At 38.3% G+C, this 24,052-nt stretch overlaps 1 protein-coding gene across 1 annotated transcript in view; it reads left to right on the forward strand.

Annotated features, from left to right (window-relative positions):
• Window positions 1-2,453: 2,453 nt before the first annotated feature.
• The window catches only part of LOC122992631 (glypican-6-like), a 92,059-nt gene continuing 70,460 nt past the window's right edge, over window positions 2,454-24,052 (forward strand). Inside the window, exons 1-2 of the mRNA XM_044366487.1 lie at window positions 2,454-2,961; window positions 23,594-23,752. Coding sequence (XP_044222422.1) covers window positions 2,811-2,961; window positions 23,594-23,752 — 310 coding nt within the window. The 5' untranslated portion in view covers window positions 2,454-2,810. The remainder of the gene's footprint in view (window positions 2,962-23,593; window positions 23,753-24,052) is intronic.

Here is a 24,052-nt window from a genome sequence, read left to right on the forward strand (position 1 = left end):
TGTCCTCTTTTTTTGTCTGTGAATATATTCCAGGATATCAAACAGCAATAGAAGTTTGGAGTCTCACTGATGTGGCATTTTCTGCTGAAACGTGATGTTCTGGTTTCATTAGATGATGATATCATCCACAACTCCAACTCTAACACCTTTTTGTCTTGAATAAACATGGCTTTTTCTCATCCACAGGAGGAGTGAGCAGATGTTGTAGGTGGAGACATTCAGTTGGTGTAGGGGTGAAATCTAAGCCCATTAGGATGCCAGTCAGGTATAGAATATTTATACTTGCATTCAAATGTTCAGTAATTTACATGTTTCTGTTGTCTTGGCTCCAAGGAGGGGTTGAGATCAGGTGATCTCGGTGTGACAGTTTATATAAATTTTCAATTTATCAATCCATTCAATTTTTTGATCCATCAAAAAATGTAAATCCCTCTGAGCTTTTCTGAAAAAAAGAACATTGGTTTATTTCTCCACTCCCACTCTAACATATAAGCTGTACTTCCAGCCAGCATCATTACAAGATCACCATCATTAACCACCAATTGAAGACTGATCATCAGCTGACAGTTAGGGATCTTAACTGCGGTGATACTTGCCGGACCATGATGGAGAATCAAAGCGCCTCTGGAAGGAGCCAGATGAGGTGGTTTACCTGGTAAGGATGTGCTGCTCTCCAAGGTGCTGATCAGCTGTCAGTTGTGAAGGAACTGTCCTAGGTACTCGCTCTGATTCATGCAGCTACTGCCAGCGGGAAGTTCCCACACAATGACTGTTTAATCATTGGATGTGTTATTTCTCAGTCTTGAGTCTTGACTAGCTGTTTGTGTCACAGCTCAAAGAATGTTTCCGTGTGTTTAGTCACCTTGATGGCAGCCGTGTTTACTGTTTTGTCAAGTAGCATAGTGTTGTGCTTTTGCCAAGACAATGAAACTCAATTTTAATGACTCTTCAGCTCCCCGCCTTTTAACTCCACATGAGTCTGTGTCTGACTATTGTTTACATCCTGTTGTGGAGGTGTACTGGTACAACCAGCTGGAAAGAGACACCAAGATAAACTCAGAACATACAAAAGGGACTACATCTCTAGCTGGTGTTGTAGTGCCTGGAAACCCCAAAAGAGCTGTTCTGCAGAAAAAAACAACATGTCTTTGCAATTCACTGTATCTGAAAATGGCAAATACGTACATTATGACACACACAGGCAGCAGTGAACACACACATGCATACAGAAACCTTTAAAGTGCACTGTGCACATGAAAAAACACATCAACCAAGAGACAGAGATATGTGGGGGAGTAAGTTTGGTTCATATACGTGTTTACTGATTCATGCATGTAGTGTCCTTTTGAAGTGTTTATCTTAATGCCAGAGCAGTGGCCAACAAGGATTCTGAATATGCGATGCCTATGACAGCAATGGTACATTTGAGTGATCAAGCGAAGACACTATTTATATATGTTTTAAGTCAGAATCATTGGCATCTTTTCATGTGTCTGTGAGGCAAATACAGAGCTGCTCATTTGACCTGTCAAAGGACCTTGAAACATCATGAACATACACAAGTAATTTAAAAATAACCCTACAACAATGACTGTCTTTCCAAAAATCAATACAATATTACCCTCATAAAAGCAGAATAAAGGTTCCCCTGTAGTCACAAAAAGGAAAACCTGTCACACTATTTTCCTCCTAAACCTGCACCTGCACCTGTGGATTTGGATATGTGATCCACAATCTTGCAGTGCAGTCAATGTCACGTTAACTCACCTGCACAAAATGTGGTATCCCATACCAATAGGATTCCTTTGCACGGTGATGGCAGCCATGTTAATCCACTGTTGAGCTACCCAAGGATCAAGCTGTTCCAAAATCAATAATGCCATGAAAGCTTGCCTTCTGTTCTTTATCACATCCTTTACATCCTCGACTTAATACAGTTTGATACTGTGTTGATGATATTTCCTTTTGGTGTCAAATGAATGTGGAAAAAAAAAATTAAATGCACATTTTCTGGTTCAACAAAATCAGCAGTTTCATCACGATATAGGTGTAAAAAAAATGGTTAATTGTTTTAAATCATATACACACAGAAGGTAAATCAAGAATAATATTAATCTTACGTCAATGTATAACACTTAATAATAAATATCCCCTGATAAAAGTAATATAGCATAGCGAATAGATGTAATAGGGATAGTTATATTATATTACTAATACTCCCAAATATTCCCACGGGGCCGTACCACATGATGTTTTTATCGTATTTCATTTTATACTCCACAGTTCACCTGCCCACATATAATTCATTTATTTCCACTGGTAGGTGTTTGGCCTGCAGGCAGCACTCACTAACTGGATGAGACTGTATTCCAGTCCATGTTTTGTATCCTTCTCTGCCTTTGCCAATGCATCTGATCTGAACACAACGCGCTCCCCTCCACACACGGCATTTCCACTTCAACACAGCGACCAGGGGCTCCGTCTGCTGAACGAAGTTGAGTCAACACGCCGGGAAACGCGCTGCCTGGATTCATGTGGCACCTCAACACTCGCAGTCCTCTTTACTGCGGCGCCGGGGGACTTTTAATCATTCTCGGTTGCGATATAAACCCGTTTTCCTTCAGGAAATGTGTTGGTAGACACTAACACGCCGTAATAATTGAGTTGCAACCATTAAACGCCCAGTCATTAAGTACTACCTGCGGATCTATTGCAGGGGAGTTTTTTTTTTTTTTTTTTTTTTTTTTTTTTAAACCAAGCGGGATACTGCAGAGAACATTTAACAATAAGGATCTTCAAACAAGTGAACAATGCTCAGACTAGAGACCATCATTTGCACTTTTTCCGTGCTGTCTGTTGCAGCGAGAGCAGATTTTAAAGCACGGAACTGCAGCGAGGTGAGAGAGGCTTGCATCGGGAAAGGCTTCAGCTTCGCACATGTTCCTGTTCAGGAGATCCCAGGTAAGGCTGGACTCAGTCAGTGCGACCCGTCAATATGGGCTCACGACCTGCGAAATACAGCGTCATAGCCTCGGGAATAAACACGAACTGTGGTGAAATAAACACATCTGTATTAGCTGTGGGTGAAGAAGTTAGACATTATAGCCTAATATCCCATTGCAACTCAATTATGATGCAAATTTATCCCTATTATCATTGTAGGTGTTAAATGCCGCAGGGGTAGCCTGACTGCAGATGCAACACATCACTAATATGTCACACAGCTCCTCAGCCACCTGTCACTCAAGTGAAGTTGCTGCGAGTCTAACTAACCAAAGTTTTAAACCTCACACGAAGGGATGCCAAATGCTCCTAATTGACTTGACTAAGGAGCGAGCAACATCTGGAGCAGTCTCCTGCAGAGCCTGCACCAATGAAGTGACAGGCCTGCTGTAATCAGGAAACCTGATTTAAAACGCCTGAACCCATGTGAGCTGGTTTACTGAATATATAGCCCATCCATGCCGCGATAACAATTTGGTATCAGAAAGCATCAATACTGAATGTAAAAAAGAGTCCCCCAAGGCAGCTGTGGTAAAATCTATTTGCATGTTGCCAGAAGTGGTCTCCGACTGTGCTAACCAAGCAGAGATAATGAATGGTCAACTCTGCAGATTAACTCCTGTCCTGCGAAAATCAAGTGATAGGGTGAAGTGGAACTGCTGGTCTCTCTTAAGTAAATCCTGTAGCAGTGAAAGGTAGGGTCATACATGCAAATTATGCTGCTTTAATAATGCTGGATTGCATAGTGGTTGTCAAGGCTTGGAAACTGAAATAAGGTCTTTTAAATACCACTTTTAAAACACTTAGATGTACTTTAAATATATAGTTAATCATATGATACCAATAAAATGAATCCTGTAAAGTGTGTTTTACAGCAATAATACGCCTATTTAACTGACAGTTAATCAATTATTAAGTGGTACAGAATTAGTGTTAGTTCAGTTTTGTAATTTCACTGGATTTTTTTCTGGTCACATATTAGCATAGCGCTATATTATTAATGTATATATGTCTACATCTGAAGAAAAGTAATTATAGGCGATGTATGCATATATTGTATATACACATATATTTTCTCCATATTATCTGAGCTGAGTTTTCACTCCAGGAAATCATTATTATGCTTCAGGGCCAGGTATTCTTTCTATAAAGCAGGAAATCTGGCACATGCAAAAGGCTGCATATTTGATAACAGGCACACCTGTTCAGAGATGGGTTGAATAACGAACTGATTAAATCCTTTGAATCCATGTCCCTGACATCACAACTAATCTACCAAATGAGTGAGAAATTCAGTCTCTCTCATCTCTGAATGATGTCACCCTGAATAAATGGCTTTTGATCTGGTCTTTGAATGAGTCATACATGTCTGCTGGAGAGACAAGGCATTATCAACACCTCAGCAGATTCACATGTGCCCATTCACATGGACTTGCCCTCCAGGCTTGCGATTTACGTGCCTCTCACTCTTGCAAATATCATTAAGAGCGGAGCCAATTCGTGGCTAAAGTGGAAGTGGAAACATCTTTATTTAAAAGTTAATTTAAAAGTATAAGAAGTGGAAATACAGCATATATTCTCTATAGAGATCTTCCATCTTTAATTTGTTAATCTTTGGAGATTCACATTATGTTGGCCTGACTGAGCTGACGTGATTTTGATTTTTATACTATTTTTTTTGAAAATTGTTGCTTTTGTTTAATATTTTGTTATTTTACACACTATATTACTCTATCTTAATACAATTACTGATTATAGCTGCAGTATCTGTCAAGGAAAAAAAGATGATAATGCCTTATGATGTACTTTTTTCAGGGGTTTTTCTAACACGGCATAAAGACTGCACACAATGATTTGCATGGACTATATATTTGCACATAGCAGGTTTTTAGTATAAGCTGTTTAGCAGGTTTCAATGAAGGGGTTAAGAGTGTATGCGTGGCAGCTAGGGAGCATCTTCACTGACGACATTACCTTGGAGTTAATATTCCAGTACTTGTAGATTAGTTAGTCCTTGTGGGACTCTGTGAAGAGCAGCTCTTAAAGCTGCCTGTATAGCTTATTGTTTCTGTCAGGCTTACAGCTGCCATCACACTCTATTAACTCACTGATGATTTGGGCAAATGGCAGCCTTCACTGGTTACTGGTCCCCGTCTACAAATGATGCTTTTCACTCCTTCAATGTAACGATTCGCGTTTAATGACTGCGCTTTGTGATTTGATTCCTTGAAATCTTAGTCATCATCTGACAGCCTTCAACATTAAATTGTAGTGACAGACGATTGTGTGTGCTCTTGCTGCTTTTGATGTAAGATGCCTTAGAGATCATGTTAGACAGCAAATAAGACAGAAAATGCAAGGTTTCTCTTACATATATGGCACATTTTATGACTTTATGATTCCAATGATCTTATCCAAAGTTTTAATCATAACTATGTTAATGAATACTATTTATTTCCATTATATCCTATTTGCCTTTTCAGATTTTACTGTTTTTTTAAATTACTTGATACCTTTCCCATTATGATCAAGTGGTTTTTTTTGGCCATTATAAGGTATTCATTATGACCATTACAAACATAATGGAGAAATAACAGCTGTATATTATTGCAAGAGTAATGTTCTCATCACCATTTACAATGATCAATCACAGCTTCAGCATGTTTTTACAGAGCAAAATCTGAAGATCTTGGAATCCCAGAGTTTTGCTGTTGTGTTTGGTCAAACAGAAGGAATCAGGTCAGGTGGAATGACAGCAGTGGAGTCAGTGTTATTGACAGAAATGTTGTTATGATCCAAAGCTTAAAGGCTCCACTGGTACAGTAATTCTGCAAGACTTTGGCAGTGACTCTGCCCGCTGACCTTCAGGCTGGAGGCTGTCAGCGGCTACGTGGTGAAAGTATTCTAAACCATGGGGGCACGAACTTGTGGATTGCTCTAATAGTCTCGGAGTGTCGGCACATCTGAAAATGCCCCGAGTTTCTCCCTCTCTGCACAGCAGACTTTCATAGTATGTATTTAGTAAGACTGTAAGCTAAATCCAATTCTTCATTGCTCTAGTTAAAGACCAGACCTGCCCTCAGTCTTGCTCCTGCTGTCTCAGTTTCCACTCAGTGGAGTCTGAGACTAGATGGGGAGATATGGAAAGTGACTCATATAGCAGACTGCTAGATTCAATGGAACTTCATAGCATGTCATATGCTATGGTATCATTTGACGTCCATCTCTGTTGACTCCCAGCCACGAGGTGGACACGGAACAGAAATAATGGTGCTGATATTTTATGTGGTCCTTGGCTGCTTGCATAACGAGGCAAATGAGCTGAAGCGTGTAATGTGCACAGTTTCTCCACTGTCATGTAATGGGATGGAGAGGATTAAAAAGGGCTAAACGGGAGAGCCTGCAGAGGGAATGGCCAGGTGACTTTGTTTTCCCCCCTGCAGCATACGCCAGTTTTGCTGTGACATATTGTCAGATCATTGTGACCTTCCTGTCAGTCACACATGTGGAGATAGATCCGGGAGTGAAGTCCGTAGAAATTTGATGTTTATGTTTATGGTGTCTTTATGCTTTTACATTTACAGTAATTCTGATAAAATTGCAGATAATTGGACTTTTTGGGAATGGCAGTTATTGTCTGAATTTGTATATGGTAGCACCAGTATTTGTGGCTGCCTTCTGCTATATAATGTAATGTGAATGTGTCCCACTGCGAAGCAGAGGGGGGCACTATCAGGGAAGAAGAATCCAAACAAATCATCGTTTTTCCTGCGGCAGAGGGGATTTCTCAAACGCTGCCTCCATCTCTGTGTCATCAATCATGCTCATGAATGCCAAAATGGCCTCATGATGGGCTCTCTCTGCGGGTGTTCCCTCTGAGAGCTGTAAGAAACATTGTGTCCTGCAAGTGTTTTTAGGGTTGCAGCATAGGGAGCAGAACAAAACAATGGCATTCACTCAGAGCACATCAAAAAGCCGAAGCCGCTTGATTATTATTTCTCTCTGTTTTCACTTTAAATTGATGAGATATAATTACCTTTGAATAAAGTTTTATGTGACATTGTATGAATTGGAAAGGTGTTTTAGGTACACTGCACAATCTAATGCTATCCAACACAGTAGTCCTACATTAAAGGCCTTGAAAACCTATTTTCTTAGTCACTCTCTTACTAGCAGGGATGTGGGCTGACATGATCACACAATTTTCTGCCAAAGTTTGAAGAGTTGTTATTTTTTTCCCCGAGAGATTTCTGTACTCATGGTTTTGTCCTTGCTTTTCTCACTGGTTTGAAGTGGGCTTGGCTGAGTTGGAAAAAGGTGATGTCGCATATTTCTGCGCACCAATGAGTAACATTTCAATCAAAATCTCAATGACAGTTGTGGGGTTATTTGCTTATGTTGCCAGGACTGGAAAAATCTGATCAGGCAGGCTGTGTTTTTGAGTGTCAAGCTCCTAATAAATAATTAACTATAATGGAATATTTTGCCTAACTTTAACTTTTATTGTTGCTTATTTAGTCATAAATATTTAATGTCATAGAGACATCTGAAACTAAGTTTTCAGGCTTTAAACTCTATCATTGTGAAGCTTATAATATGCAGTTTTCATTGACACGTGTCAGAGAGGTGTCATTTTGAGGCTGCAATGTATAGGGCTCCATTATAATGAAAGATCTTTATATGACAGGGACGGGTGAACCTACAGTGTATGTTTCATTTGATTTATTATCAGCAGATGTTCACAGTAGTCCTGTTAGTTAATGTATATTCCCAATACAGTCCATTTAATTTGTTAAAATGCAATATAGAACTGGAATTGCCCATGATCGTCTCAATAGAGCAATGCAAATTAGCATTATTGAGTTATTTTACTCTACAAGTCTGGAAATGCAATGTTCCAGCTGCCAAAGGGGAGATATATTCAGATGTGAATATTGATGTGTTTGGGTATCTTTAGGAAGGAGGGAAACTCATGTCTTCAGGGTTACTTTTTTTTTTTTTTAACAGCAAAAGTACTTTCTGGATGATATTTCTAAACCTTAATCCTGTCTGTGGCCAAAGCTTTCTGTTTATTTTGTTTGTGGCCTTCAGCAAGATTTACATCCAACTTTCTGTTGCCCAAAACCATAGTTACTGAAATCTGAATACAGTCTACACATTCAACACAGACAGGATTTTAGCTGGCAGTTCGGCAGCTATTAACAATGTTTGTTTTGTTACATTACAGTGCATGTTATGTGTATTAGGCAATCATTATTTAGATATTTTTAGTTGACTTGCAATGTTTTAATGTGGTAACAAAGCTTGTTTCTTTACTTGCAAAGTGTAATTTGTGAATACATTAAGAAGGAAAACACAAATACTTGAAAGACAGACGGTGGGTTATTGAAGCTTAGCCAAATACAGTAAGCTTGATGTGCTTTGTTTATACCACTGATAAGCAGCTGTTGTCATATAGGATACTAAAGGAATGGTGCTGCTAACACAGCCATGAAGAATTAATGTTTGTCAAACTCATTTGAGATAAATCTAGTGTGAAAAATAAGGAAATGGATTGAAGTGATTCTCCTGAGACAGCATGGCACTAGCCGTTTAATGGTTTAGGAATCATTTGAAATGTGAAAGAATGAGTGCTCCTATTGTCGACAAGAGATTGAATAGATGTTATTTTGATCTAATAGTTCTTGTCAACAACTGTCCAATTAAATTCTAACCTGGAGCCACTGAGAACAAGCTTTTTCATTCCTCATTTTAGAAGCTGGCATAAACACACTTCCACTAGTTACTGATCCTGTTTTTTTTCTTTCTTCCTTTCTTTTTTGACCAGTAGTGGGACTATACAGAGTGCATATGCTGCATACTACATGCCTGATTTGTTACAAAAATAGAAACCTTCACCTCCTGTTGGTAGGTTACGTCTATGGTGCATCAGTAATGATGAAATAATCTCTTTCAACAAAATTGTATTGATACAGTGAAAATCATTCTGTTCCCATACTACCACTTTAAAGTAGCTCAAAATGGGATTATTCATTTCCTCAAATAGGAGTCTAAATAAATTGAGAGGTGTTATTTTGTCATATGTTTTTCTTGCCTGAAAATTCCACATAATGCCAACAGAGTTATGTTCTTCTGGATGTGTGAGATTATAAGATGTGTTGTTGTTCAGACATGTTTGGCACATATCTCTTACTTGATACCAAATACCATCTTGTCTGTTATGAAATATTTATATTTTCGGAATTGTTTACACAGTTTCCAGAAAGTGACAAATCTCCTTGTCTCTTTTCAAGCTGTCCACAAATGATCACTGACTTTCAGAAAACAATCTTCAGGATCTATGTGCTTTTGTTCATTGACACCAGGATCAGACTTTGGCTTTTGGCTGTGACGTAAAGCTGGTACTTTTTCCCCCCCTGACGCCTCATCTGCTTGTCAAAACCTAGCCATCGTGAAACAAAGCCCCCCTCGAATGCCTTGTTGCTGTCGTTGGATCTATCTTTAGCCACACGTCTGCCACTCCTGTCTTGTCGACAACGTCTGACTAGACATGATGTGCAACTGGAGAGGATGTTTGCACTTTACACTGCTCCTGAGGAAAGTTCAGTGTGGTGTGTCTCAGGAAGCCGCCGTGGGGAGCTTTGTGTTGTGTTGTGCAGCTCAGTTGTCTCCTCTCCTTCTCAGTAAAGTAGTTTGCTGACTAGAGGACACTTGCACTGTAACAAGCTATCAGGGCTAATAATGGCCAGTGTCTGTAAGCTAAGCTGTAAGTGCTTAAGTGAAAGGTAATGATCAGTGCAGGTCTCAGGGCCCTCCAGGTCTCCAAACAGCCACCAGCTTCTACCTGTAGTGCAGTCCCCTGCCACGCTCCACTTAGCAAGTTGACGCAGAAGAGAGTGGCTTGTCTGCTCACTTCTCATTCTCAGGGGCTTCTAAGCGTGCTGCCCACGTGGATCGAATATCCGCACTGGTCTTCTCATGCCTCCACAAGGATTTTTATTACATACTCCTCAATAAATATCAAAGCCAGACATAGTGCTACATATGCTGATTATGCGGTGCTTGTCATTCCTAAATGGGCTGCACATGGTGTTAGAGAAATCCATACATTAATCTTAGCCGTAATGATATTGGTGCACCTTGCAGCAGGATATAGCACATGAATATTCCATAGCTATTAATCTCTAGGTCAAACATATCATACTTTTTGTTGTATATTTTTCTTCTTGGCAAAGACTTATACAGGGATAAATTTAGTCTTAGCCTCAATGTACAGTATAATGTAGGATTAAAACTACAGATTATTTTGATTGTAGATTATTCTTCTCTACTAAAACATTTGGGCCATGAAATGTCAGATATTGGGGGAAAATGCCTATCAAAATTTTCCAGAGCTTAAGGTGACATACTCAAATTGCTCCAAAACCAACAAATAAGTCTGTTTATTATATGACAAAGAAAGGAGATAAATCTCCACATTTGATAAGCTGAAACCATAAAATATTTGTGCTGGAAAATAGACCAAAACAATTAATCAATTATCAAAATGGTTGCTTATTAATTCTCTGTAGATTGAGTAAATGATTAATCTAAAAATATGTTCAGCTCGAGTTGAATGCAATCACTTTTAATTTATGGTTATCTCCCCTGCACTAGAACACCCAGAAGTGTGTCTTTGAATCGAAAGGTATCAGCTGCAGCCTCAGACATTGTTTTATGTCAGATTTCAGTCAGTGAAGCCCAGTCTTGGGAAAGATCAATTTGAAAACGAAATATATTGTCTAAAAAACCTATTTCTCCACAACAGTTTCTTCAAAGCATCTTTAAAATAAATGTTCAGGAGTTGACAAAGGGCAGTTATGCATTTATATTTCTCCCCTGAAAGAGGTTTTTTAAAAGTACATTTAAAAAACATTTCCATATGAAACACTAAACCGTCGAGTCAACACTTGGCTGTTTTATCATGCACACAGCCTTACACTTGGCATGTAGCAGTGGACTATCTTGACACATTAAAAAAAAAAAAAAATACTGACATATTTGCTAGCAGTATGAAACTGTTCCAACATCTTTATTCCTGTCCTTTTTTTCCTTCACGCTGACTCTCCTGAGGATGAAGAATACCATCATACCATGTACTCTGCTGCTTTTATTGTAGACTGTTTTATGTCAGCGAGAATTCATTTCCTCTTGAACCTGTCCTCATTCAGCCAAGGACATAGACTCTTCTGTATTAGCATCCTACAGTTATTTAAAAAGCGAGCATGTCTTTCATTATGACTTCTGACATGACCCAAAATGCGATAGGAATAATGTCATTCAATTTTAATTGATGCAAGTTCTAACTTCAGGAAGAAACTTGGCTATTCTGTACACAAAACCCTCTAGAGACATTATTAAAAGTGTGAAGGAAAGACTTTGAGGAATACACAGATTTATGGAACCATACTGATGTTCATATCCATTGGAATGCATTCTCATGTACCTGAGGATATGACCTCATGTATACATATTAAAAAATGCAGTTTTCATGAAAAGGTTATCAGTCAGAGGACATGTTGTAGTGAAGCATAAGGGGTAAAAGAGAAAAAGTGAAAGCCTGCTACATTCAAACTACATACTGTACATTAAGTGCCTTGGTTGTCTGAAAGCTTATGACATATGAGTGAATATGATGGGTTTTAGATAGAAGTGTGATGTACAGCAACTGCCTGCTAACCTCTTGATTTATTTTTAACAATTATATGAAAAGAGTGAACTAACCTCGTCTGTTTAGGATCAGATGTAATGAGATCCTAACAGTCTATTATTTCTAGATGTGATGCTCATGGATCCAGAAAATAATTAAATATTAATTTATTCATACAGTCTATCCACCCACTTACTTACTTGCTGTTAGACTAATACATTTATTCATTTGCAACAAATGCATTTGTTCATTTACTCATAGTTAGCCTTTCACTGCATATGTCTTGACATCACTATCAACCAGCATCATTAATCCATATCTTTGTAGCAAGATATTTGTCACTGAAAATATCCACTGAGAATCACTTGAGCCCAGCAGCTGGAGGCACTACAGATGTTTTATAAAAAATGTTTATATGATAACAGAAATGAGCAGCATTGTATTTTGGATGTGAATCGAGTGCAGTGTTTTGGGTGCAGGTCGGATTGGTTGATCCAACTTTCCATCTGGCAAGGGAAGGGGAATTGGATCAGGCTCGGATAGGCTTGGACAGCCTTTAGTTTGGGTTAGGCTAACTGAAACAAACCCAAGCAAATGTCAGCTGAGGCATTTCAGACCACAGCAAGCAAAGCAAAATTTAAAATATAAAATGGCTTTATCCCAATTATCTCCATGCAGTTTTACCTGTTTTGAGACTTTGGATAATGGACTTTTGATAAAGTGACAATGCGCCTTGTGCAAGAACCACTCATACGGACAGATTTTTTGTGAAACTTATGAGTGATTGAAAATTGATTGATTTATGATTGAGAATATTCACCAATTTTCTCATACTTTTCTAGAAGGTAAGTGGTGACACAGAGGGATCTTCCTGATGAACTTTAGAGATAAACAGACAAAGCAAGAGTAATGCTTGAGGAGGATTTTCTACAACCTGGCAACCCAAAAGTTATTCTTATCAAAGGCTTATTTATGTGCAATAAAGCATTAGCAGATGATTTAACCATTAATAAATCCATCAATTAATGCTTATCAACCTTTGTAAAAGGGTGACTTATTAGAAAGTGAATCCATATTGTCGAATTGTCTCTGGTCCTCTAATATGATATTGACTCTGCTAAATTTCTCTTGATTTTGTCTGCTGATACACGACAGCAGGACTTGGAGCTCTGCAGAGTGAAACTCTTTTTTTTTACTCAATTGGTAACATTTTTGTGAATCAAACTTGCCCACAAAAGGAACGGAACAGGTGGCAATTTTAGGGGCGTTGATTATGCTAATGATTAAATTTCACATGCACGTACCTCCTTATGAACAGGTGGCTTACAACAGCCTGAAACGAGTGATTTACAACAACTTTGTGTGTTTAAAAGATGCTTGTTGAACTCTCGTATGAGGAAACCTCACAGAGGAAAGTAAGAGAAATTTAGCAGAAGAAAATGTTCCTGCATGAGGAACATTGTCTTTGTCGAAACATCTGCCAAAATAAAGACTATTTTGCGGTTGCCTTTTAGACATGAAATGACATGACATAGAAGAAGAAACTGCATTGACGCTAGGAATGTTGATCTCATTAGTACTGAGTATGGCTTCAAGTGTGAATCCATAAAAAGTTTGTCAGGGAGAAGCATGGGACACAGCAGATGGCAGAGCACATATGCTGCGGGTCTCTTTGGCCAGGTACACTGATGAATACCTCTGAAAGTAGGTCTACCTTGCTGGTATGCACAGGAACTCGGACACTTTATTCTCCAAGCTGCTCCAAGGTTGAGTAGTGTCATATTAATTTGTGAAAGATGTACTGGTTATAATGTCTTCATATAGACTGGAAAAACAGACAGAGAATATTACAGATCTAAGTATTTCTTAAGTCATGTAGGCAGCAGGCAAGTATAAAAATTTGCTAAGAGGCTTTTTTTCCATGAGCTTTTAGCACAGGCACACTTGAGCCAAAACAGTTACCAAGATGTCTTGTGCAGTCAAGCACACCTTCCTACAGTTTTGAGTGTGTTAGCTACACAATGGACTTTTTGTAAAGTCGGGATGAGCTGATGTGTAAGCACTGAAAGTTGTTAAAATGGCAGTTCAAGTGTTAAGTACTGAAATAAGCTGGAGTGTGCTGGCAGGAAGTGAAGTATAAGTGAAATTGTGATTAGAGGAAAAAATGACTGTTGAATGTAAACAATGAAAGCAGCTGGGTTAAATATAACCACTGAAGTGAGCTGCAGTGCATGAAAAGGAGTTTGTGTCCATTGGATGGTATTAGCTGAGAGGAGATGATGAAGTATCAAAGCACTGAGAGTGAGTTAAAATTTAAGGGACAGTATAAAAATTACAGGAGTGGGGAATCTTGGGGCGTTTTCAACCAAACATAAAAACAAGATGAAAATACAGCCACCCTTTTTTCTTTTTTTTTTTTTTTTACCACCAAATAGCCTAAAAATAAATATGAATTAGATCAGAGCAGGGGTGTTATTCAATCATGTGTTGTTTAATGTTAATGTTCGCACCAAACCAAGTTGGTGAACTACGTAGAACTATAGTTGAGTGAGACGTATTAACATTATATTGCATTTAATAGCAATATTGAACAAGAAAATGTTAGTGACAAGACTTGGAACTCAGAGTTAATGTTAACTAGTTAGCTAGACAGCACCACTGATTATTTAATATCGAAAAAGAAACCTCACAAACATGTAAAAAAAACTGTCATGTGATGATTTTACTTCAAAGAACATGAACATGATAAGTATTTGGCAATTGCATCATAGCTATTATTGCCCTCCCTCTTTAATTTGTCACGTTTCAGTTGCTTTACCTGTGTGCTTCTGCAAGACTGATCATGACAACCATATGGCACTGATGCTCTATATTGTTGTAAACTTTTTATTCAGCATCAAAAAAGTGGGAATATTTACATACAAAATGTTGTTGTGTTGGTAATTTGGGCTGGCTGAGGTGCAGGGCTGCGTCACCTGAGAGAAGACAGTTAAATATGTTTTGATTTGAATTCAACTTTGATCTGGTATTTAGAGTGGATAATCACAACATGATATGTTTGGTAGCTGTAAAATTAGTTTTTAAATCGTAATTTGCTACATTTGTTATTGTGGAATAGAAAGGGGGAACAGGGAAACTTGCAGTTTCGATATTAACACAGAATCAGACAACTCTTTCTTAGTGACACGGAACTAACATTAGTGCCTGACATTTAAAAAAATGAACATGAAACATATAAACATCAGTAAGTATATCTAAGACAGAAACAGAAATACAAATTCTGCTCTGTTTGTATCATTGCACAAACAAATCCCCTCAGATTGCTGCCAGCAGGCCAACATGGAGAAGCATTACATTTGAAAACTACTTAACCCTGGTGAACGATGGGGAAAGGGTCACCATTGTTTAGAACATAAGAAATCCTGAACTTAGGGTGTTTGTAGTCCATGGGGAAAAGAAAAAAAAATATTGCTAAAATACCACTATTAAATGGCAGGTCTACATAGTAAAATGTGAGCACATCTCAGCAGAAAGAAGGTAGAATTTAAATATCTTTAGAGCTTCACTAGCAGTGACAATAAGCCAGCTGATTTGACTGACAGTACATTTGATTACAGACATGAGAGTTACATGAAGTAATTGCAACCTATGATGGCAGCTTGTATAAGTGATAGTAAATGACTGAGTGCATGCATAAACCTCTGTCATTAAAACTCTTTACATTTTTCATAGTGCTGGTGCATAGTAAACATTGGTGAAATCTGAAATCTGTTACTTGTTTTGCTGTCATTAAAATGTTAATGTGAGAGGGACCGCCTGCTCTATATGCATGTTAAACATGTGCTGTGCTGTGGCTAGATGGAAACTTAAGTTATGCATCTTCCCATTAGCCCTGGACAAATAGACGACAGGGAGTGGGTTAATACAGCAAGGTTAGACTGGGACAAGTCTCTTTGTTTCACCCTCACGGTCCTCTTAATACTAAATGACTTGCCAAAGGCCAGTTTTTATACAAGGCTAATAGTAAGAAATAATTCTCCCTTAGCTGCTAAAGTGTGGCTTGTTCAGGATCATAGACAGCTTCAGGTGGAAATCATACTTGCCACCATAGCAGCCAAAAGAAAGCAAAACCCCCATCTGCATAAGACTTGGCTCAGTCAGCACAGATTCATGGCGTAAATAAACAAGGAAGGCTCTCCCAAAGCTGTGCTGAGACATTTTACTTGAAGAACTATTTTTGTTTTCACAAGTGTTTCCAAAAACCCATTGCAGCTCCCATGGACCACACTCATATCGTTCTATTTTTCAGTGGAAAATATGGGACATGGGGTGAAAACCTGTTAAAGGCTTAAAGCTAAAAACTTCATCATAGGAAATATTTTTAAACCTACATGCCGTTATACCACCCTCAAAAAGCTCACCATTTTATGATGTGTCTCTACATGTCTACATGTCTGTGTGTGTGTGTGTGTGAGTGTGAGAGAGTGAAAGACAGGAGAGAAGGACAGACAGAGAGAGAGAGAGAGCATTATTCTGACAATTTGTCATGCCAACAAGCTGTTTAATGCCTTACCTCTTCCCGAAGCTACAGCTACAGCAACACAACAGTAGATTATGTGTCTGTGTTGTACTTGTATACTTGAATGGTAGGAAATACAGAACTATGTCACTGCCAATTAACAGTTTATTAGGAGAAACTTGCTGAGTTCCATAGAAATGGCAGCAACGGAACTATATTCAGCTGATAATGAGGACACCACTGACTCAAATCTCCAACCGTAGGAAAAAAGGATGTGTTATATGTGAAAGGGAGTGTTATGAAGGCAGAAATGAAAGCGAGCTGATGTGTAAGCACTGGAAGTTGTTAAAATGGCAGTTCAAGTGCTGAAATAAGCTGCTGTGCTGACAGGAAATGAAGTGTAAGTGAAATTGTGATTAGAGAAAAAAAAATTGACTGTTGAATGTAAATAATGAAAGCAGCTAGGATAAATATAACCACTAAAGTGAGCTGCAGTGCACAAAAAGGAGTTTGTGTCCATTGGATTGTGTTAGCTGAGAGGAGATGAAGTACTAGTCTAAGCCATAGACTGTAAAAAAATAATGGATGCAGCCACCATGATGTCACCCATTGGATTGTGGACTATTGTTTTGAAGCCTCAGCATCTTGTTTTTTTGGAGCCAGAAGTGATGAGAAGTGACCATATTTGGATGAGAGCGTGGAGCTTGGGAGGAGATCCCCAGGGTCCAACCACAGCACCTCATGCACCGCTGTGGTAGCAACTTGTCAATCACAAGGTAGCCGCGCCTTAAAGCAGACTGTGCTTTATCGTCTATTTTACTCTAAATGGGACCGTAAAATACTAAATGAACATCATGCTGTAGTGAAGAAGACTTGAAACTAGCGATTGAGACCATAAACTCATTAGGAAAGTGTTTACTGAGGTAAGGGAAGGCAAGTTTATTTGTATAGCACATTTCACCAACAAGGCAATTCAAAGTGCTTTACATAGAGCATAAAAGGCATCAAGACAGAATATAAAAGCAACATGAGGCAATGTGAAAAGACATTTAAATACAATTAAAAAGTGTTAAATTTGAACATAAAAAGAGGTAATAAATCAAGTGAGAAGTAGGGTCATTTTGTCATAGACTTCCATATAATCGGACCTATTTTTACAACCAGTGAAGTCGCTCCCGCTGGCCATTAGAGAGAATGCAAGTTTAAGGCACATCCGCATTGGCTTCACTTTTCAGACCTGGAACTACCTGCTTGGTAGGCATTGAGATATACGCACTTACACACTGAGAGTGAGTTAAACCTTAACAGAATGTATGAAAATTACTGGAGTGGGCAATCTTAGGGCCTTTTCTCCAGAATTTGTTTGCTCTGATGTTAATATCGATGTTAATATTAATACCAAGTGGTTACCAATAATTATCTACTTTGACTTCTATGTTTATGATCAAATCAAACACTGTGTAAACTAAAAACTAATGACACTTATTCACACTAATTTAATAGCAATATTGAACAAGAAAATGTTAGCAAAAAGGCTTTGAACACAGGAGTAATGTTACCTGGTTAGTTAACCAGCACTGTTGATTATTTAATATTAGGTAAACAAAAGCTCACAAACATGTAGCCACTGTTTTTACTTACTCTATAACTCTCGACTCCTTATGTACTTCTCCTGTTTTGTAGGTAGCATTTAAGTGCGGCAAATTTGTTTTGACAAAAACAATAATTTAGTTACCAATAAGGTATCATATACACACGTAGATACCTCATTGTGTCAATGTTAATATTGATATATTATATATATGATTGGAACGGGGTCACCTCTCAGAATGTGTACTTACAGCTATCATAACAGAGACTCAATATGTTCTTTTTAATTGTATATTTGACAATATTCACAATGCTGTTTTTATATCTATACTTCCACACACACTCTACTGACATTTCTCACACTACTTACAAAAATTATGCTGCATGTTTGTGTATGAGAGAGATGAAGAGCTTAGTCAATGTAAAAATACTGTTTATTCATTGAGTCTTTGAGGGGCATCAGCAGATAGGTGCTTGGGCACTGGTGGTTGCTCCTATGTGTGCATGTGGCTGTATCCAGGTTTGTCGTCAATATGGAAACTACAAGTTCTCACTCAAAAATTCACAATATCAAAGTTCTGCTACAATAATAACCTTGGAACAACACTACTTAGCATAGCTGTTTTCTTAAAATGCCACTCTGTAGTTGCAGAGTATGGACTTGGCTGCTCGCAATCAAAGGTATGAGGCTAAAGTGATGGTTGTCACTGCCATCCTGAGTTTCCACAATATGTTCACCAAGATCAAACACATCTTCCAAGGTGACAACCGCATATTAAATTCATCATGTCTGTGACAGTAAAATGTTATAAAATAACCAATCCGCCTCTGAAATGTTCCTCGTTCCTTTCTTTTGGTATTTCTCTCAGTAGCACATCCAAACGCAGCATTAAAATCTGGCAATCAGGCAGATCCATGCTGCAATATGGTGACGGTTGAGGCCCGTCCCACAGACCAGATGTGTATCTATCTATGGTAAGGTATAAAGACAACAAGTTCACACTAATGTTAATTACTTGTGGGTTATAGTTATCTAAAGTCACTTTAAATAGGGAAAATCTGAAGCTTTAAGTGATTTACAAATTCATTCAAGTCTCCTGTTTTATGATGCCTCTGGATCAGAGATTGTTAGCCTGATGTGTATGAGATCAGATGTCTGACTGTCCATCATAATCAAAGCAATAACATGATGCTAAGTCCCGCGGCCATGCATATTGAAGACATTTCCTCCAGACAGCTGTTAACACCCGTTAACACCATCTGTAAATTAAAATAAAAGCTGCAGCATGCGCTCTCACTCAGTAGATCAGCAAACTCTTTTATGCACAGCCGAGTTGGCTTTTTATGTCTGGTGACATAAAGAGTTGTTATCACTGTAGCTGAATGAGGGAAAGAGGCAAACACACCCTCACAATATTGTGTCCCTAGAAAATAGAAAATAAATTATATCAGATTATATTGTAGCATGTATGAGTTCAGATATTTAAATAAACCAATTACAGGATGCCTGAATTGCATAACTAGGCGTGTTGGAGACAACCTTGATAAAAAATTAATGAAATTTAAACAGAACATTAAAAAAAGATTAAATAGGGAGCAGTATATTAAGGGGCAATATGAATATGATTTTCTCCCTTTGTCATAACACATACTATTCCAGTGTCTCTTATAGTGCAATTGACAGTCAAATTTGAATCAGTACAAGCTGGCAACTGACCCACAGCCTCATATCAGATAAAAAAGAAAAACAGCACAATACCCAAGGAATCTACCGTGAAGCTTCCTAAAATAACATTGATCTCAGGCTGAAACAACATTTTTTTTTTTTAACTGATCAAGACTCTGATCTATGAGAATCCTACTGATTAGCATTCATTTACACAGCCCACACAAGTGCTGTTGTTGATGGCTGGGATGTTCCAGATGTGTCCCAAACGATACATGGATACAGCAAGTTCACGCAGCTGGAGATGTTGTTTTGAAGACTTAAAAAATAGTTAATTGATTCATTTCAAGCTCCATGAATTGAGCAATGGATTGACTCCAAATAAGTGCATGTTCATCATATAGATAGAACATATCACCAGTGCAACATTATGGCTCACTGATGTGTTTTTAATAGTTTAATAGTTTTTGGACAACAATGGAGGTCTACGGCTGAAAGGAATATGCAAAATCTGGCTATTGCTCCTCAGGCACTACTTGTTAGTAGAATTAATTTATTGTTGATTTCAGTCTTTTCATGCCACAGACAATAAAAACTATAAATAAAATAAGTTATTTTGCTATTAACCTTTATATTACACTACAGCCATCTAATGTGGCTGATGCAAAAGTCTGTTTTTCTTTGCTGTGAAAGAACTGTCTCCGTGCTGTCTGTTGCTGTTGTGTGGTCTGTGCTCTAGCAGATAGATTATCTGTGAGGCCACAGTGCTGTTTTAACTTTGGCTAGGAAGGTCATGGCACTTTGCTGAGTGGTGAAGTCCCTTGAAAGCTCCTTCCCATATGTTGATGTACGACAGGCTTATTTTTAAGTGATGTTTTGCTCTGTTGAGACTGCTGGAGCACACAGTAGGGTTGTTGTGTCAAGATGGATTTTTTCTCTCTCTCTCCTTGACATATCTGATGAAAAAAGGCTGCACTCAAAACTTGTAGCCCGAGAGACTTGCCACTAACATCCATCCTACCAGGTCTTGTTTAGAGACATAATGTAATAACAAGGAAATTCCTAAATCAATTATTTTTATAACTTTATTTTTAAATAAAGTAAGTGGTGATTTGAAATATTTCAGCTGCTTTCCAGTCAGAGCAGGTCTTATTGGTGGAGGAAGAGTGCAAAGAGAGTGGGGTTTATTGTGAGCTTATTGGGGGTCCTTATTCAACAAATGTCCATTCTCTGATGATGACTGTGAGATGTGTTTGAAAGCTCCAAAAAGGCTGATAAGGGGACTATGAGTTAAGATTATTTTGTCACACACTGTAGTTGCCATTCTGTATGTATTTTCTGATCTATTCTCTGACCAGGTAGCACACGCTTGTCCATTGTCTGAGGTCAGTCTGCATTTGCAAATGCTGACCCTCTTTGGTGCTGATATTCACTATAAGGTGAACAAAAGCAGCTGCAGCGTTCTTTGACAGCCATAGTAGTAGCAACTGGATGAAGTTATTATAAATAGTGCTATTTTCTGTCGTGCTTTGTCCAGACAAAGCTGGCGTCACCTGTATGCTTTCTATATTTTCCTCTTTGGTCATTTTTGGGACAAAGCTGCTGACTGGGATGTTAACATGGGTGTCCTGGGTGCAGTTTGGTCACAACATATCACATGAAATCTGAGCGGTGAAGTCTACATTTTTAAAATGTTACCTCATGTCACCATTTGTAGACACCAATATGCAAGACTATTTTCTGCTCATACCGTAATGTTGCTCCCTCAGTGTGATGATGACTCGGTGAAACCTATTTCTTTTTCCGATGCTGTGCAATCTATCTGTTGCATGCGGTGAGAATTTTACAGCTGCCATCTGCTCACAGCTGCTTGCCTGATTGGAGGCTCATACTCATTGTAGACAATGTACAGCACTGAGGAGAAGGAGAAAAGAGGGGAGCTGAAATCTGGTTTTAGTGTGCCTTGTAAGGGGACGAGAAATCAGAGTGTTATGTGTGTGCAGGAGACACAGTTGAACAATAGGGAAATGTAATCCAATTACAGTTGCGGATTTTAATTCCACTTGTAAAGAGAACTTCGGGGTCTTGTTGAAATGCACCAAAACTATCAGCAACACACATGCACGTTGCACACTACATGACATCCTCTCTAGAAATGATTTCTCTAAGTCTTACGGGTTTGTTTTGAGAAGTCGTGTCAGTTTCTGTTCACGGTTAGGCTGAATTTCAGTAGCTGATCTCTTTCATCATGTTTATCAGCGGTTGATCATTTTATCATATGATTGTATTTCCATTTGATTTCCTGTTGTGTTCACCCTCCCACAGTGATATTGGCTTTTAGACTGTGAAATGAAGAAATTAATGCTGTTATAGACTGAGTCTGCATTATCTGTGGCTCTTTTTAAAATGGCTGCTTGGGAAAATGGAATGATGTAGATCATTAACTTTTGATTCACTCCAGTATTTCCCCAATGTCATCAATTATGTAATGAGTGAGAATATTTTAAAGGAATGTATTATCTGTTCTCCCCACTGATTCAGCTTTGATAACCCCTAGTCAATGAGACTCCTTATTGTCAGACCAAATGGAAAAACACCACTATTGTTCCTCTTCTGCACGAAATCATGTTTTCTTAAAAAAAAAAAAAGCTCATTGTCTGTACAGTGGAATTACAGTGAAGATTCAGATCTCATTCCATGTGGGGATAAATGGTCCCTGACTGGAGCTCCATGTTGGACAGCTGACACTTTGAATGTCAGTTGCTTAATGAGCTGCAGTTAGAAGAAATCAAAGTTATGTAGAATAGGACTAAATAATCAGTAGCTTTAAAAAAATTGATAGTTTACTGATTTTAACCATTTTAAACACAGACTGTGTTTTAAGGTGTTCAAATCAGTTTATTTTTCAAGCATATTGAAATCATGTTATCAGTTTTGTGTAGTATTGTCATGACAACTTACTACATAATTTTTAATGATACTACTGTATGTGCACAGTTCATCTCAAAATGGTTGTTAAAAGATACAATATTTGTTTGCTATTTCATTACCAGCTGTTAATATTTGCACTATGTTTTTGATTTCACTGTATATTTAAGCAGTTTGAATATGTATATGGTAATAGTTACAGCTGTTTTAAATGCTGTGCTGTTCATTTAGACCTGAGGCTGAGATTTTGGAAGTGCAGTCCCACACACCTTTCCTGCAACATAGAAGGCTATATGGGAGAACATAGCTAATGTAATCAGCTCAAATGATTATGGGACTAAAACACAACCTTCCTTTAAGCACCCTTCTTACTGGAGTGAGAGCTTGATTGGGATTTTTGTGTAACTGCATTTCCTGTGAACTTCCATAACAGTCAGAGCTTTGAGGTGAATGCTAACATCAACATACTACAATGCTCACAATGACCATGCTAACATGTTGATGTTTAGCAGTTTAGCATGTTCACCATTTTAGTTTTGCACCTTAGCATGCTATATTTTGCTAATTGGTACAACCATGGATGTATAAAGAGAACTGGAAACAGCGTCGGAGGCAGGGCCTCATTCCTAAGTTGCCACTTCCCGTTGTAAAGAAATGATCCAGATGAAAACATACTGCTCATGCTCTATGAGCCGCATGCACCCATAGAGCATGCTCAGTAGAGACTTCTGCCGGCTGAGACGTCTAACTTCCAGTTTAGCTCTCCAGCTAACTTGTATTGGGATAAAACAATTCAATCTTGCATCTTTTCAAGACTTTCTAAATGTGATCGGACCGAATGGATCAAATTCTAATAGTGAAAGAGTCATTTCGTGGGGGTTGTCACGCTCACAAAAAATTTACAGACATCTCATTCACAATGTAAGTCTATGGGACTTACATTGGGCCAGTGTGCATCACGTGACATTGTAACACACAGTTTGGTCGCAATGTAAAATTTGCTTCAAAGCCCAGCACTATTCCTGTATCTAGTTATCTTTATACATCCATGTAGTGGTGACCATGAATGTCTGAACAAAATTTCATGGCCACTAGTTGCAAGATATTTGGTGTGAGAATGGTGGACCATGGTCAGTGTCATTTTTTATTTATGAATACTGTACAAAAACTTTTTTTTTTTTTTTGGTCTGTTTTACAGGTGAACATCTTCGTGTATGTCCTCAGGGAACCACATGTTGCACCCAAGAAATGGAAGACGGATTTGGCCAACAGAGTAAACAGGACTTTGGGAATCTGGTTGATGAAATGAGTCATGAATTAAGAAGCACCTTTGTTTCCAGACATCAGAGGTTTGATGGTAAGTCTTTGTTGCTGAATGCACAATGCTGATTTAACCCATAAGAACCCATGGTGACACAGGTGTCACCAACCCTTTCAATGATCTGGAAAATTCCTTATACAGCTTTATCCTTGATTTTAACTCATGAAGTCCCTAAGTGACATCTACTGAACATCCTGGTACAGTCATGTGACAATGTGTGAATCTGTGTACCCATGACATCACTTAAAAAATGGTGGTGTGGCTGGTCAGCAATTGTGACAGAATTAGCTAATTTTAAAAAGCTTGTTTTTTGTTACTAAAGGTAGGTTTCAACGC

This window comes from Thunnus albacares, chromosome 11 (assembly GCF_914725855.1).
Source record: "Thunnus albacares chromosome 11, fThuAlb1.1, whole genome shotgun sequence".
Lineage (NCBI taxonomy): Eukaryota > Metazoa > Chordata > Actinopteri > Scombriformes > Scombridae > Thunnus > Thunnus albacares.